Raw genomic sequence first — 15,352 nt, 5'->3', positions numbered from 1 at the left:
TTTAAGTCTTCCAGGGCTAGATAGTAAATGTATAGCCTGCTGCATGTAATGCTAGTAGTAGAAAATATTTTAAGTTCATCGTGATCTGAGTGCGGACCAACCTTGTATCGTTTAGAGCTACAATACAGAGACCACAGAAGTGTTAATGTAACAGTATTAATTATAGTATATTATAGTTATGGTGGTATTTCATCCTGTAGGTAAAAAATGGCTTCTTTAATTCCTTTTCCCGAGACAGGAGTGTCCACACTTACTCAAGAATAAGTAGATTTAGAAGTTGTGCGTGGAAGTGTTAATAATTGTACAAGAAGCAATGTATGGGCGGGCTGGGCTTTGGGGGGGGTATCAACAATCACGGCTCTGCTCACACACTGACGCTATATAGTAACTGAAGATGTATATTAATATATTAAACATTGTATATACTCATATTATATGTAACAGTTCAATAGCTGAACGATTTCTACAGCACGTAGGACAGTGCCTGTCTTCCATAATGCTAGTACAAGATTTGGCTGATGGCTATCGGTATCGTGCATGGCAGTCTATTTTTAACCTTTGTTACTGTAGGTTTTGGTTAGGTGTCTGAGCGTAGGTATAAGTACTGGACGTATTCATGTCCGAGAACACAGTTGGGATGGAAGGATTGCTATACCTAAATGGCTATTGCGTGGTAATGGTCATATTTACATGGTATATCCCTGAGCTGTATATTCATAAAAATCTTCATGATGTTTCTCCAAACAATGGAAGAAGTGGAGTCACATACAGATGAAACAATTAAATATAATCATAAATATTTTAAGTTAATCATAAACAAAATATCATAATAAGTTTAGCACCCAAAGCTAACAATTCAGTGACCCAACTCTCTCTTTCTTCTTCATTTGAGGAGAGGAGAGAAACACATACCAGTTGTTGTCCAAGAAATTGAATATTGGACATATCATAGAAAGTACAGGTCGAGGAGAGAGTGGGGGGGGAAAAAAAAAAAAGGGGGGGTGGACGATGGACACTGATGCAATGTGGGGGAAGGGTTGATACATTAATGAATAGTATTGTCCCTATGGAGGTACAGACCATAATGTCATAATAGTCATTATGATATAATTATGAATGTCATCACAATAACCTTTTTGTTAGACTGGCCCTTGATTTCAGACATACAACACAAAGTCATTAAGTAGTATTAGTTGCCACGTCATAATATGGACGACCTCGTGAATCTACATTTTAAATGATCCTTGAAGTTTTAAATAGTGATTTGATGATGTCAATAATGTAGCACAGGGTTGTTGTTGTAATGTTCTGTTAATGACTAGAGAAATATGATATTTTTATCCATTAGTTTCATGGTAACACATTGTTTTACTTGAGGAATAAGTTGTCTGGTGACAGTTGAGTCACTGGAGGCCAATAATTAATTCTTCAAGTCAAGTAATTCAGAGAAACATTTGTGTTGTGCAATGGCTGACTCTAGTTCCTCTATAAACCCCTTTAATAAATGATCATTAACAAGACTTCACTTACTTAATGAAACAACAAATGCTTTTATTGTAGAGTGAAGTACAGCACGATGACTAGGATCATGAGTGTATTTCAATACATTCTATTATATGAATATATCCACTTAATATAAATATTATTATAACTTACATCAAGTAACAATTGATAATGACATTGATGTTGCATTGGAGCAATAAGAAGATCACTGAGATCACTACGTTGTACAATAGGAGCTGTCTACATACCTGTTGATGTAATAGTAATTTAATATGTTGTAATGTCAACTAACTCTGAGATATTCTTGGAAATGAACTGATCTTTCCAAATGTTTAATATACCCTCGTTGTTGTTCATAATTTGTACAGAAATATTTATAGACAGGATTAAATTTGTGTCCAAACTAAATAGAAAGTGCTCCTTTAATTAGTACTTTCATATTAACAATACTTACCATACTAAATGATAAAATGAGTTCATTAGGTAGAGCTATACTATTTGATGATGTCTCTCAAATAACTTTAACAAATCGTTGGCAATTGATGAACTTAACTAGAAAAGACTTGAATTATGGTTACCATGGTTACAGCCATTACTTCACATAGTTCAGAAATTTTGAAATATTCTGTCTATCTTTGCCTTCTCCCAATGTCCATGAAAATGGAGTTCTTCCAGGAATCTTTATAGACCTAACTATGTATTAAATATTTACTGTACAATACATACTAACTTTTCTAGCGGCTGTAGTTGTCTGGTCAAATATTTAGTCTCCTCTTGAAAGAGCTCCCAGACAGCATTTCTGTATTTCTCATCTTCACGAGAACATTGTCTATCTGCACAAAATGCTGACCAATGAAGACCCTTCAATATCGTACAATAATTAAAATTAATTAACTCAAACTTTTTAACATACCAAATATTTACTTAATGATCAACTTGTATTGATGCTGACTGTGTAAATTGTTTAAATAAGATGTCATAATTTGATAAAATTTCCAAGTTCCGATATATTTCGAGATTTACGTTTCCAAAATGAATTAGCCCTACCTCTCACTAGATATAACTTATAATACTATAATATTATATGACACACATACCCTCAACAGTAGAACTATATTTATCAATTTATTATTAATGTATTCATCACTTCTTGATCGTTGTCTAACTAGTTCTATAAGTCATTGACCCATAACAATTATTTGAAGAATTAATTTAAACTGACTGTTTGTGTGAGGAGAAATCCTGTGCTTGAATTTGTTTTGTACACTTGAGGAAAGATGAGGAAACTATCTAATAATATAAGATAATAAGTGATTTCACTTACATTGGTACAGTTTCTTTGGAGGAAGAAGGTGGTTTCTATGTCAACAAATGGATAATAAATAATTAAAATGGTGATATACCTCTCTCTCATGACGCACATCTCGTAGTCCAAGTGGTAATGGTGCTAATGTAACCACCTAATAGTGACAGGTTTAGTTTATTAATTATCCTTTTTCAAGCTTACCTCTTTAGGAGGAGTACTTAGAGAGCCATTAATCTGAATGGATAACATATTATAGTACAGTTGGTCTAAACAATACATATACTACTATACAATGTCATTGTCACAACAAACACAACTGGTGGAGTGACATAAGGAATTCTATTACAACAATATAACTGATAGTAGGTAATGTTTTATATTGCTATCAGTGGAATCTAACATCATAATATCACAACCAGATGTTACTGATATTTAAGTAGACTATGATTGTTTGTTAATGATATTAAACTTTACTTTAATGATATCTGTATCTTTGTCTTTGGTTTCCTGTGCTAAAAGTGAAAACAATTCAAGTATTAGTTGTTATATAATATAATATTTACATATATCCTTGTCCTGGACTAGTAACGGGGATATGTGACTTGTACCTATTAAAAAATAAAATATGACATCATAACGACTATATTATTATTATACTGTTTGTAGTGGATGAGTTATCGTCAGTGTGTTCATCTGGGCTACCTCCACAATTCAGCTGATCTGAAGACATAGCAATACATATTAGTGTTTATCAACACTATAATAACTTACATTGTTTAGTATCTTCTTTAAGATGAGAACTTGTTCCATGTGTACGATAAAGTAATTCTTGATACATGTCTTGTAAATGTTTGATTTTGTTCAATCCTTCTGCTCTCTTTTTAAAGATTGCTGCAACATCTCCTTTAATCTTCTGTTTTCATCATCTAAAGATCTTTGCCTTCTAGACAAGATGAAGCCACGAGAAGTCGCTCTCGGACGAGGTTGGATAGCCTCGAGTGTATCCAGGTGTGTGAAGTTGTCGCGTATCGATGCCGACATTATTGTGCTCTTGAAAGTGTAAACTTGAATACTTATAAACAGCGAACTCGAAGATGGGGTGGGGCACCCAGGCATCTCCACCTAAATAATATATTAACAAGGTAGTAAGTAAGCCCTAGTCCGCCATGCCTCCTAGGCGAAAAAGACAAAAGAAAGTTGAGCAAGAAGATGAAGAAGAAATAGTAGAAGTTAAGATTAATCCTACATCAATGACTGTTGTGCAATTACGAGCTGAGCTGAATAAGAGAGGGCTGGAGACTGGAGGCAAAAAAGCTGAACTTGTTCAGAGACTTAAAGACGCTTTGGACGAAGATGAACCAGGTCCTAGTAAAAAGGTGAGGTGTTACCATAGTAACATAATGATACTGTTGTTGGTTAGGCTAAAGAGGAACCTAAAGAAGAGGTCGATGCAGGTGAAGATGATGATGAAAAAATTGACATATAGTAAAGCTGCAGCTGTTCTTCGAAAAGCTGATAAAAAAGAAGAGAAAAAACGTCAACACAAAGTGGATGGCCATATTCCTTGGAGTACAAACTATACTGTATGTAATCATTCATTATACCATCTGTCCATTTTATTAAATTATCTGTCCATTTTAAAATCATCTATCCATTTATTAAAATTATGTATCCATTTATTAAATCATCTGTTTATTCAGGTAGTTGATGACTGGGACTGTATGCTAAATCAAACTAATATTGGTCATAATAATAATAAATTTATGTTATTCAATTACTAAAGAACAAGAGCTCTGGACGTTTTCATGTATGGAACAGGTAAGTCGATGTGGTCAAACAATGACTTCATTATGACATCATAGGTGGGGACGTGTTGGTGAGCCAGTCAGTCGTCTATGAAAGGACCATTTTCTTCATGGGAATCAGCTGAAAAAGAGTTTGATAAAAAGTTTAAAAGATAAAACACGCAATGATTGGTCAGATCGTAATAGCTTTACACCACACCCTGGGAAATACACCATGATAGAAATGGGAGATGAAGATGATGACGATGACCAAGCTATGGGTGGGTGTGGCAAGTAGGTGTGGTTACATATATCGTCCTTTCTGTAGGAGGTTACCAATGAGACTGATTCTGGTGTGCCTGCTAAAATAAAACCTTGTACTTTAAACAAGGCAACTCAAGATTTAGTAAAACTTATCTTTGACAATGATATGTTCCAAGATGCTATGAAAAAACTAGAGATAGGTTAGTATTATATCATAGTTAGTTAGTGTGTATCTCTCTTCTTTAGATACAAAGAAAATGCCTCTTGGAAAACTTAGCAAGCCTCAAATTGCCAAAGGTTTTGAAGTGAGGTTACCCCTCTTATTAACATAATAATCAGTATTATTTATTAGGCACTAGAAGCTATTGAAGCTGCTCTAGACAGTGGTTCATCAAGAAGCAAATTGAGTGAGCTCTCTTCAAAATTTTATACCATCATACCTCATGATTTTGGTCGACGAATACCACCAGTAATTGATAACCATGAACACCTCCAAAAGAAGTTTGACATGTTAATGGTAAGTTGTGTGTATTAAGGAGAGTGACGATATACTCTGTTGTATGATAGGTGTTAGGTGACATTGAAATAGCTCAAAATATGCAGAAAGATAAAGTACAACCTACTATTGGGGAAGTCCCTCACCCACTTGATGCTAATTATGATTCATTAAAAGCTAAGTTGGAACATGTTCAGAAAACAGATCCAGATTATAAAGTAATTGATACGTATTTGAAGTCAACAGAACCAGCTTATAGAAAACTTGAAATCATTGATGTTTGGCGTGTGGACAGAACTGAAGAAGTAAGAGAGACCATATGTTTTATTTTAATAATATATATTTTTATATTATATTTATTATAGTGTGATAGATTTGCTGAACATGGCTCCATTGAAACCGACGTCTGCTTTGGCATGGTACTAATGTTGCAGTTGTAGCAGCCATCTTGAAAACTGGACTACGTATCATGCCTCATTCAGGAGGTCGAGTTGGACGAGGGATATACTTTGCCTCAGAGAACAGCAAATCAGCTGGTTATGGTAGGTCATGTGACATTGTAGCACAATCATGTGACTTCTCCTTTAGTTGGGATGTGTTAATAATATTGGAATTATGTTTCTCAATGAAGTAGCACTTGGTAAAGAACATTACATCACTCGAGACGACCCATCTCTCCGACAACCACCCAAAGGATTTGACAGTGTTGTTGCAAAGGGACACACTGAACCAGGTCCCTTTATTAATCAACTAATTAACTTATTAATAATGTACTATTACAGATCCTTCTAAAGATACTACCCTATCTGTTGAAGGTAAGACAGTCATTGTACCACAAGGCAAACCTCTACCTCAGACTAAGTATTCTCAGAGTTCTTTCTCCCAAGTAAGTAATTATTAGCTAATATACTGTTATTATTATTTTAATGGTCTATAGAGTGAATATTTAGTTTATAAGGAGAGTCAAGTTCGTATCCGTTACCTACTGAAGCTCAAGTTTGGGGGATACTCCTGCCTGGTAATTATAAACTAATAGAATTAGAGTGTTAAACTTGTTTGGCTTAGAATTAAAATTATATAGTGCATTTATTTTTTATTATTAGTTAAAAAATACAAGTGTTGATTTTATGAATTAAATTAGAGTATAATTTTGAAAACCTCATGAGAACTTTTATCAGAATAAATTAAGACATCCTAGAGATATTAAGATGATTAAAAAAAGAAGACAAAAGATGCTACCAATAAGAGAAAAATATATTGTTTTATTATTATTTAGTTTTGCATTACTGTTTTTAAATTTTGCATTAAATTTCAAAAAAATTATAATAACCTTTTTGTTTTACTACTACTATATATATATACATGTAAATTAACTAATTTCTTTATTTATAATAACATTTCTGATTGTAAACCATTACTCTGATATTAAGGGTTTTTATGTTGTTCTTCAATTTCTTTCTCTAAATTATCTTGAAAAGCTTTCAAGAAACGTCTCAAGCGATATGGAAAGGAAGTATCTGATAAGAACTGTTTATTCCCTACAACAGAACCAGTATAGTAGTAAATTTTATTAATTTTATATATACCCCAATCTGATACTCTGGTTAACTGGTAGACTGTAAGTTGAGCTAGTCGACGGATATATCTTGACTCTGATAACTAAAAATGATATTGATGGTTTTTTTAAAATGTTCAGTTCAGCTTTTTATACTTACATCTCTCTCTAAGTGTGACTGGAGCAGTCTTCTATAACTGATAAAAATAGATAGTTCGAAATAAAGTAAATATAATTGAGTTATAATTATTCTTACATAAGTCTCCAAGGCATTTGTTTACTTTGCATTACTGTTATAGGCGTAGTCCTCAAGTAACCACACCCACTAGTTCTATTTGATATTTCAAACAAGGTTATTGTTCATATATTATATCATTAACAGCAGTAAATTCATACATATCAAGTGATATTGTATGTATTCTTTATTTCTTAGTGTGTATGGAGTCCAACACAGTCTAGTAGTCAGTGGATGATGTGTGCTTTTAATATTTGTGTTTAAAGACTGGTCAGACTTATAAAGTCAATTCATCGAAGTACACAATTTGTCATATGTATTGTATGCATTTTAAAGTATATTTCTAGTCTAGAGACAAGACATCATCATTAATTTCACATCTATATAATTATGATGTTTCTTTGCAAGCTATCTAGACACTTTGTAAATATTTATTGCTCCTAAACTTGCCAGCTCAACATTTTATTACATTCAATTCACCTCCTAAATATTCTTATTAAATATTCCTTAAATACTCTTAAAGTGATTTATAATTAATTTTAATAGATAATTAAGATTTATTTATAACTGAATAGAATTATATTTTTATAAAAAAAACCTTGTGTGTTGCCCAAATGATCCCTCCTCACTCACCGACTCAGACTTCCACTTATTTTTTTATTAGATTATCAATATCTAACAAACTTGTTAAACTAGTTAAATAATTATCTGATAAAATCTATGCTGATAATATTTTATGAAAATTTTTTGTTAGTTTTATGTTTCTGTCAAAGAGAACGTTCATGGTATGTTCTCTATGATAGACTGAGGACCAGTTATACTGACATTCCTTCCCAGTAGTTAAATAGATTTAAGATTTTTTTTTACAAATCTTGTGAGTGATCCCTACTGGTTCACCCACACCATTATCAATAACTTAATAACATAAGTTAAATAAGATTTATAAAAAATAAAAAAAATCCTTGTGTGTTGCCCAAACGATTCCTACTCGCTCACCCACTCAGGCTTCCACTTAGGCTCCAGGATTCCCTGCTATTGCTAGCTGGGACCGCCGCCTGGCTTGGTAACCCTCGTCTTCGCGAGGTAATCCTGGCTGGAGCATCGCCCTAACTTAAAACCAGCCGTACGGGATTCCAGCTCTTAGGGAATTTTGCATTCAGGAACCGGGAACCACAAATACACCAGCCTCGTCTCGTTTAAAGGGAGACTACCAGCCCTATCCTAGTCGGCCTTTCGGATACTCCGTAGAGTATGCTGGTAACCATCTCAGAGGTCTGATGCATTGCAGAACGCTGGCGCCCACAACACACTGGCACTCAGGACTGTTCAAATTTCTTTTTATATGTACGTACGATTTTGTCTTCATGTTCTTGTGGGGCGCACCATGAATCTCATTAACGATAACTGCCGCAACGGTGAAGTGCTCTTTAAATAAATAAAACAAACTACATTTTTAAGGGATAACAAGAATAAAGCTAATTCCATTTAAGCAAACACACACATATATTATTAATGACTTTCATTTTGTAATGTTTTAGACATGGCTTGATCTCTTGCTGAAATTATTTAGACTATTAATTGGAGCTTTTTACTAGAGACAATTGATAAATATTGAATTCAAATATGGTATAAGTTGTATTCCCCATACAATCCTACTGACTCAATAGTGGATCAAGTATGAGTTTTGTATATTTATTTTATTTTTACTCCACCCATTGATTAATGGAAGTTATCATGAATATATAATAAATCGATTCCTGTGGAAACATTCCTATGGAAACATTCCCGTTTTTAGCCGCTTCTTCTGATAAACAGAAAGAAGCATTTGTTGGGAGAACTAGACAAGGTCCATCTAATGAACGTCTTCATCGATTATGTCAGAAGCGACTAGAGAAATCTGTTACTAAAAGTTAGTTGCTCTCTTAAAAGTTTAAACATTTTATTTATTATTAGGTTCCTATGTTCGGTACATGTTGGATGCAATGAAACAGTTAGGATGGTATGAGAGTATAGTATACAAGAATATACTGACATATACTGATATTGTAGTGAAGTGAAGATTGATCGTCACTTAGTATGCGAACCATGTGGTTCCAATGTATTAGGTGGGTTTGACCCTCATACTCATCAGGTTAATTACTAGTTATTAAACCACACCTACTGGCACTTATTCTTACAGATAGTGTTATGTGAGAACACTATATATTCTCAAGGTTGTATGAATGATACATTGACTCATGAATTAATTCATGCATACGACTACTGTAGAGCTCATTTGGACTGGAACAACCTCAAACATTTAGCATGTACCGAGGTAAAAATAACATACAAAAATTTAATGTTGATTTGTGAATAGATTAGAGCAGCTAATTTAAGCGGAGACTGTTTTCTTTTTGGAAAGAAAACTTTGCAAGACTGAAATTTGGTTGGAAGAAACATCAACAAGTAAGGCAATCTACTCATTATAGTAATTATGTTATATTATATTAGGAGTGTGTCAAAGAGAGAGCTACCAAATCTATTCTATGTGTTCAAGATGTGTCTGAAACTGAAGCTAGAGCTGCCGTTGAATCTGTTTTTGATACCTGTTTTAAGGACACTGTCCCATTTGAACGAGTACCACCTTAAAACAAAACTATAATAATTATAATAATTATTTATTAAAAGAATATTATTATAATTAACATTCTAACATTATTGGTATTTCAATGAGTTACAAAACAATCCTTTAAAGCAAAACTGCAATATGAAAAAATGTGAGCAGAGATATACATACTACGTGTTATATTAAAGACTTGATACATGCATACACACAAATAACATTAATAACTACTATTTAACTAGCCTCTCCATCTTGTTTCCTTCTCAAAGCAGTTGCTGCAGCTAACTCTGCTTGCAACTGTTGAGGTTTGGGTGGAGCTGCAGGTTTGGTGGGTGGAGGTGCAGGCTTACTAGGTAGAGGAGGTTTATCAGGCGTCTTTTTGCCTGAACTCCTAAAAACACCTCCTTTCTTAGGAGGTGCTGGCTTTTTAAATTGACCTTGAAGGTGAGCCTTCTGTAATGGAGAAGCAGACACATGAGTGTCATGTGACATGAGAGGAAACGGGGACACATTACCCGCTGGTGGTTCCTTATCAGGTTTGGGTTTAGTAGGTGGTGGGGTATGTATTGGTGGCTTAATCTGAACCTTGCTACCACCAGAACCAGATCGATCTTGAAAAGATCGAGATACACTTTCTTCTTTGCCTTTTGTCATATCTGCAGAGGGATACCTACGATGAGTGTGAGGACCCACTAGGACTCGTTGCTGAGGGAGAGATGGAGCAGGTGGAGGTTGTTGAAACTGCTGAGTTAGTTTACTAACAGCACCACTTCTAATTGGAACATCCATTTTCCTTTTGAGCGATTCTTCAGGAGGCTGTTTAGGAGACATGCCTTCATCTTTAGGGGTGGAGTCACCAGTTGTCTTGACAACTACTGCATCAATTGACTTAACCTCGGGATGCTTTAGTTCCTCTTCTTCAATAATGGGCTCAGCAGACACAGAAGTTTTGGGTGACAAAGTGTCATCATCTTCTTCCCCTTCTTTCTGCATGCTACTTTTACGCAATGGAGGAACTGGAACTAGAGGACCTCGAGGGGAAGCAGACAGCTCTGCTATTTCAACATATGATACAGGGATATACCCTCGTCTACCTTGATGAAATCCATCCCACCAGTTACCATCAGGTGTCTTTTCAACAACATCTAACATAGACCCTTTCTCAAAACTCAACTCTTTTTCATTACGAGCAGTATAGTCATATAAAGCTCTAGCAGATATTGTCAACACTTCTACAAAAAAACATTACAATTGTACTATATTTAAATTCTATGTACCTTCAGTGTCGGAGTCAGAATCACCTGAATCGGATTCTTCTTTTATTGCTACTGGTGTGCTACTCTTAGGACGATCTTTCATTGATTCAATACTGGTTTCTATATCATGAAGAGCTTCCTCCAAATAACCTGAAATACTGCTTGTTGAGACTTGAGAATGGAAAGTTTGAGCATCTTGGACCAATTTATCATCAGGAGTGGGTTCCTCTACAGTTGGTTCCTCTCCTTGAGGTTGCTCCTTTATGACTTGTACTTCTATGGGACTTTCCTTTTTAGATGGTTCTGTTGGGTGTAGTTCCTCTGCAGGTGGCTTCTCTATAGGATGTTCTTCTGTGGGTAGTTCTGCTACAGGTGATTCCACTATAACCAATGGTGCTGATTCATGTACAGGCTGTTCCTCTGTCAGTGGATGTGTCTCTTCTGGTGGTTCTACAATAGACTCCACAACAACATCAGGTTCTGGTGCCTCCTCTACAGTGTCAGCTGGTATTGGCATCTCTATCACATCATCCAATACTGTTTCAATGATTTCGGGACTCTCAGATTCTTCGTCAGGTAAATATGGAGGGATACCATCAGGAGAAGTACCTAACATTGAGACTGGAGGTTCTTCAGGAGGCGGTGGAGGAGAAGATAGACCATCTTCCTCTGATTCTTCACCAAAAATGTAAATATGATGTTCAATACAAAGTTTGAATAAGAACATTAATTGCTGGAACATCATTATGGAGAAGACGTGGGTCAGCATCAGCCGGAGCTCGTGTTAATGTAGGACCAAACACTAGTGCTAAGTTAGCTGAATTCATCTTGTTTCAGAAGTATATTGAGAAACACTATAAGAAAAGATATGATATTGTATTAATGTGTATAGAACTGACTTATCAAGGAATTTGAACAGATATCTCATAACTGTGCATATAGCAGGATGTAACTCTCTAATAGTTTTCTCTTATAGCATCAAGTCTCTCTTGTGGTCTTCTTTCCCTAGACAAAATATTTGTGATATAATGTGATACTATTATGTAAGATGACATACTGGAACATTTGATGAAGGCATAATATTTATCACAAGGAAACAAGGGATTGGCCAGTTCACGAAAGTACAACTTCAAAACGCTAGCTACTGCTGTGATCTCAATCTTCTTGACAGCAGAATAAGCCAAGGATCACGACCTTCTTCAAATCCTTTTTTTAAATCCTCAATTTGTTGAGCAGGTCCTGGTACTCTAAATAACCCTTCAGTTGTTAACCCTATTATAAGAAGTGTTCTAAAATCAGTAAAATCTGATTATTAGTACATACCTTCCTTTTCAATAGCTTGACAACAGCTAAGAAGAATTAATGGAATAGAACTACTGTAGCCTAAAGGACGAGGGAACATGATAATAAGACACATGTTACCATGGTTACCAAGATATATTCCAGACAGTCTCCTCCAAAAGAGTTTAGGAATACGATAGTCTCCACCCACACTAATTGGTGGTCTACAAGATGGGTAAATCCCTATGATTAAAAGATAATTACTCACACTTTCTGTTCACTTAGACTTTTATCAACAAATTCAACTTTGCACTAGATATATTGAGTTGTGCAGCTCGTCCCAATTTCCTCTGAAAAACCTAATATAAAAATATTGTCATGTCAAATTAGTACAAATATGGACATGTACAAACATTGTCTACATATGTTGAAATACATTGATATTAATGACTCAGACTGTTTGCTAACAAAATAGTACTAATACTAACAAATTAATGGAGCAACAACAAGACCACATATCATGTGACAATCACATGATCAGCTTACCCCTAATGTAAAAGTCAAGGTGTCCCTCTTTCCCTTTTTGTGAGGCATGAAAAGCCTGTACTGCTCGTGTAGTTAATGCCAAAACTGCTACGATCTAACAAGGAGGCTTTAGATGCCTGCTCAGGGGGTAGAGGTTCTCCAGCTTCTTCTAAGACAGCTAGGGCATCGTCCACTGTTTGGACTTTGTACTTGCGGAGATTAACTCTGGACATGTGTTCAATGGTTTTGTTATCCTAAATAATAGATAAAAAAGAGAAGGTGTCATAGTTGGAGTACCTCATCCGTTTGTATCTCTAAAGTTTTTATCTCCTCTGTGAGATTTTTGACAATTTCTTGTGCTTTCAAAAAGACATCTTTTGTGTTCACTTTATACTCTGTGACATCATCGTCACCAAATGAGACATAATTAAACTCAGGAGGTTGAGTAAAGATTGCTGCAAACTCTGATAGAAAATAATGCATATCATTCTCAAAATTAAGCGTTTGTGCTTGGTCTACAAAGGAACTAGTTGCCTTCATAATAGATTGACAAGTTCCTTGTTCAGCATCACTGTATGCTTGAGCTAGCCTCTTAAAAGATTCATGATAATCAGTGTCCATAAACTAGGAGAGAGAGATAAAATTGTGAGACAGATTGCTTGACTTACCTCTACAACACTCATAACATCTACACTATAATAATGGAGTGCCCTAGCATTACTTGATGCTATCTTTAACAAGTAATCATTTCGACTTTTCAATTGACGATGTTTTAATTCATTAAACTGACGCAGACGCTAAAAAAGAGACATTCATTTTCAGTTTCTATGACAACACACACCTCTTGTTCCTTTTCTTCAGCTTTACGTTTTCTAACGGCAGAATTTTTAACCCCTTCAACTTTTCCTCGACTTTTAACAAGTTTAGTATGGGCTTCCATACAATGATGACAAGAATATTGGTACAATTTAGATTGCTAAAGGGAAAAACCCTGTAATACAACAAGTAATATTAACAAATCATCCCACCTCATTAAGATCCTTAAGGTCTTTTCATTAAATTTCTCTTGTACATCTGTGTACAGATCTTTACACTAAAAAAACACACAAATACATAAAACAAATAATGTTTATGTCATTTCTTGTATCAACATTTCTTGATATAGAGGGTATTATACCTTCCTTGAAATGAAAGCAACATCTTTGGTCATTATATCAAGACGGGCTCCCATTTCAGCAGCCAACACTTCAGCTAATGTAGCTCTGTCACGAGCCATACGTCGTGTTTCAGCTAATAGAGTTGACCACAAATTAAACGTTTGAACGTACTTCATGCCTACAAGGTGAGAGAGTGACACCAAATGTCCATATAACTATTATGTATAACTCACTTAATATTTCGTTGTTTAGTGCTTCGCTCAAATCTTTCACAAAGTCGTTCCAAGTTTTTAGCATATTCAAATTCCACTTCTCCTCTCTTCTTAAAGAAATCTTTCAATTCATTTAACAATGATTGTTTACTCTCTGTTCGAAATTCGAGACAAGTCAATTGATCGTTGAGTTTGCTTTCTAATGTCTAAGAGAGAAAGAGAGATGGTGATATTATCTCTACTGAATCCACTAACCTCGGATTTGATTCTCCAAATCTTGAGCTCTGCGAGTCATGACGAGGAAAGTTAAGAGATACTAACGAAACTTAAGTCTACAACACGTAATGTATATATCCTCTTTTCACTTCCTCTCTTTCTCTCTCTCTACCTCACGATGAGTGTTGAATTCTGCTTAACATCATTTCTGTTTCACTAGATCACGTGATCACTCATTAGTTCTTTTGCATAATATTATATCTGTAATTAATTTTATTAATGAACTGTAATATGAAACTGATGATGGAATGATAATAAAATAAATATCATCTAAGATATAATGACCAATAGGACCATGGTTCTGGTACATACAGCCATCCTGGATAACGAACTCGTAACACAGGGTCGTCCCACAAGTACATGACCCACATAATAATGAGAAATCCTGTCAAGACATTCTGTGTCAACAAGAACCATCCGTTAATATCCATATGTTTCCTAGCAACCAATACATTATAGATCCAGATAATTACCATGACGATTAGAGATAGTAAATACATTACAATCAGTTGTCCCTCTGTGATCAAATACCACTGATATATAATACTTAGAACTAATAAACATGGAGGATGAGAGAACGTGAGTAATATATTCTTTTCACAGAGAAACATCCGTAAAAGTACACGAGATATGTCGCAAAAAGTGGTATATACCACAGTTCATGACCCAAATATTCATCATAGAAATACATCAGCTCAAATGATTCTATTAGACATGGTTGACTGAGATTCTATCAACATAATGATTATAAGAATGGTGTGATAATTTAATTATCTACCTTGATTATAGGGTTGTCCCTAACTGATAAATGTAGAGAATAACCACAATGTATTAAACTATAACTAAAGGAATCTCCACTAAATGTATACTAGCTCCCATTACAAAAATTATAACAAGAAG

At 34.8% G+C, this 15,352-nt stretch overlaps 3 protein-coding genes across 3 annotated transcripts; 2 read left to right on the top strand and 1 right to left on the bottom strand.

Moving 5' to 3' along the window:
- The first annotated feature begins 3,975 nt into the window (after nucleotides 1-3,975).
- On the top strand, nucleotides 3,976-7,951 carry LOC121392517 (protein mono-ADP-ribosyltransferase PARP3-like). Its single transcript, XM_041523704.1, is given in 16 exon segments — nucleotides 3,976-4,185; nucleotides 4,510-4,567; nucleotides 4,570-4,627; nucleotides 4,672-4,688; nucleotides 4,691-4,761; nucleotides 4,763-4,867; nucleotides 4,922-5,057; nucleotides 5,104-5,162; nucleotides 5,210-5,374; nucleotides 5,425-5,658; nucleotides 5,719-5,749; nucleotides 5,752-5,895; nucleotides 5,943-6,086; nucleotides 6,136-6,239; nucleotides 6,291-6,371; nucleotides 7,898-7,951. Coding segments are annotated over 16 exon segments (1,671 nt in total).
- Nucleotides 7,952-8,916: 965 nt separating this feature from the next.
- LOC121392516 (mitochondrial inner membrane protease ATP23 homolog) lies at nucleotides 8,917-9,771 on the top strand. The gene is given in 7 exon segments (XM_041523703.1): nucleotides 8,917-9,052; nucleotides 9,097-9,142; nucleotides 9,193-9,274; nucleotides 9,323-9,457; nucleotides 9,500-9,529; nucleotides 9,532-9,588; nucleotides 9,634-9,771. Coding segments are annotated over 7 exon segments (624 nt in total).
- Nucleotides 9,772-9,979: 208 nt separating this feature from the next.
- LOC121392515 (fibrous sheath CABYR-binding protein-like) lies at nucleotides 9,980-14,471 on the bottom strand. The gene is made up of 5 exons (XM_041523702.1): nucleotides 14,432-14,471; nucleotides 13,985-14,142; nucleotides 12,890-13,061; nucleotides 11,023-11,676; nucleotides 9,980-10,977 (listed from the first exon to the last, which is right to left on the bottom strand). Exons 1-5 carry the CDS (start codon nucleotides 14,469-14,471, stop codon nucleotides 9,980-9,982), a joined length of 2,022 nt encoding a protein of 673 aa, XP_041379636.1.
- Between the last annotated feature and the right edge of the window lie 881 nt (nucleotides 14,472-15,352).

Source organism: Gigantopelta aegis, unplaced genomic scaffold, assembly GCF_016097555.1.
Source record: "Gigantopelta aegis isolate Gae_Host unplaced genomic scaffold, Gae_host_genome ctg4005_pilon_pilon, whole genome shotgun sequence".
NCBI classification, from domain to species: domain Eukaryota; kingdom Metazoa; phylum Mollusca; class Gastropoda; order Neomphalida; family Peltospiridae; genus Gigantopelta; species Gigantopelta aegis.
This window is presented reverse-complemented; position numbering and strand designations above follow the sequence as displayed.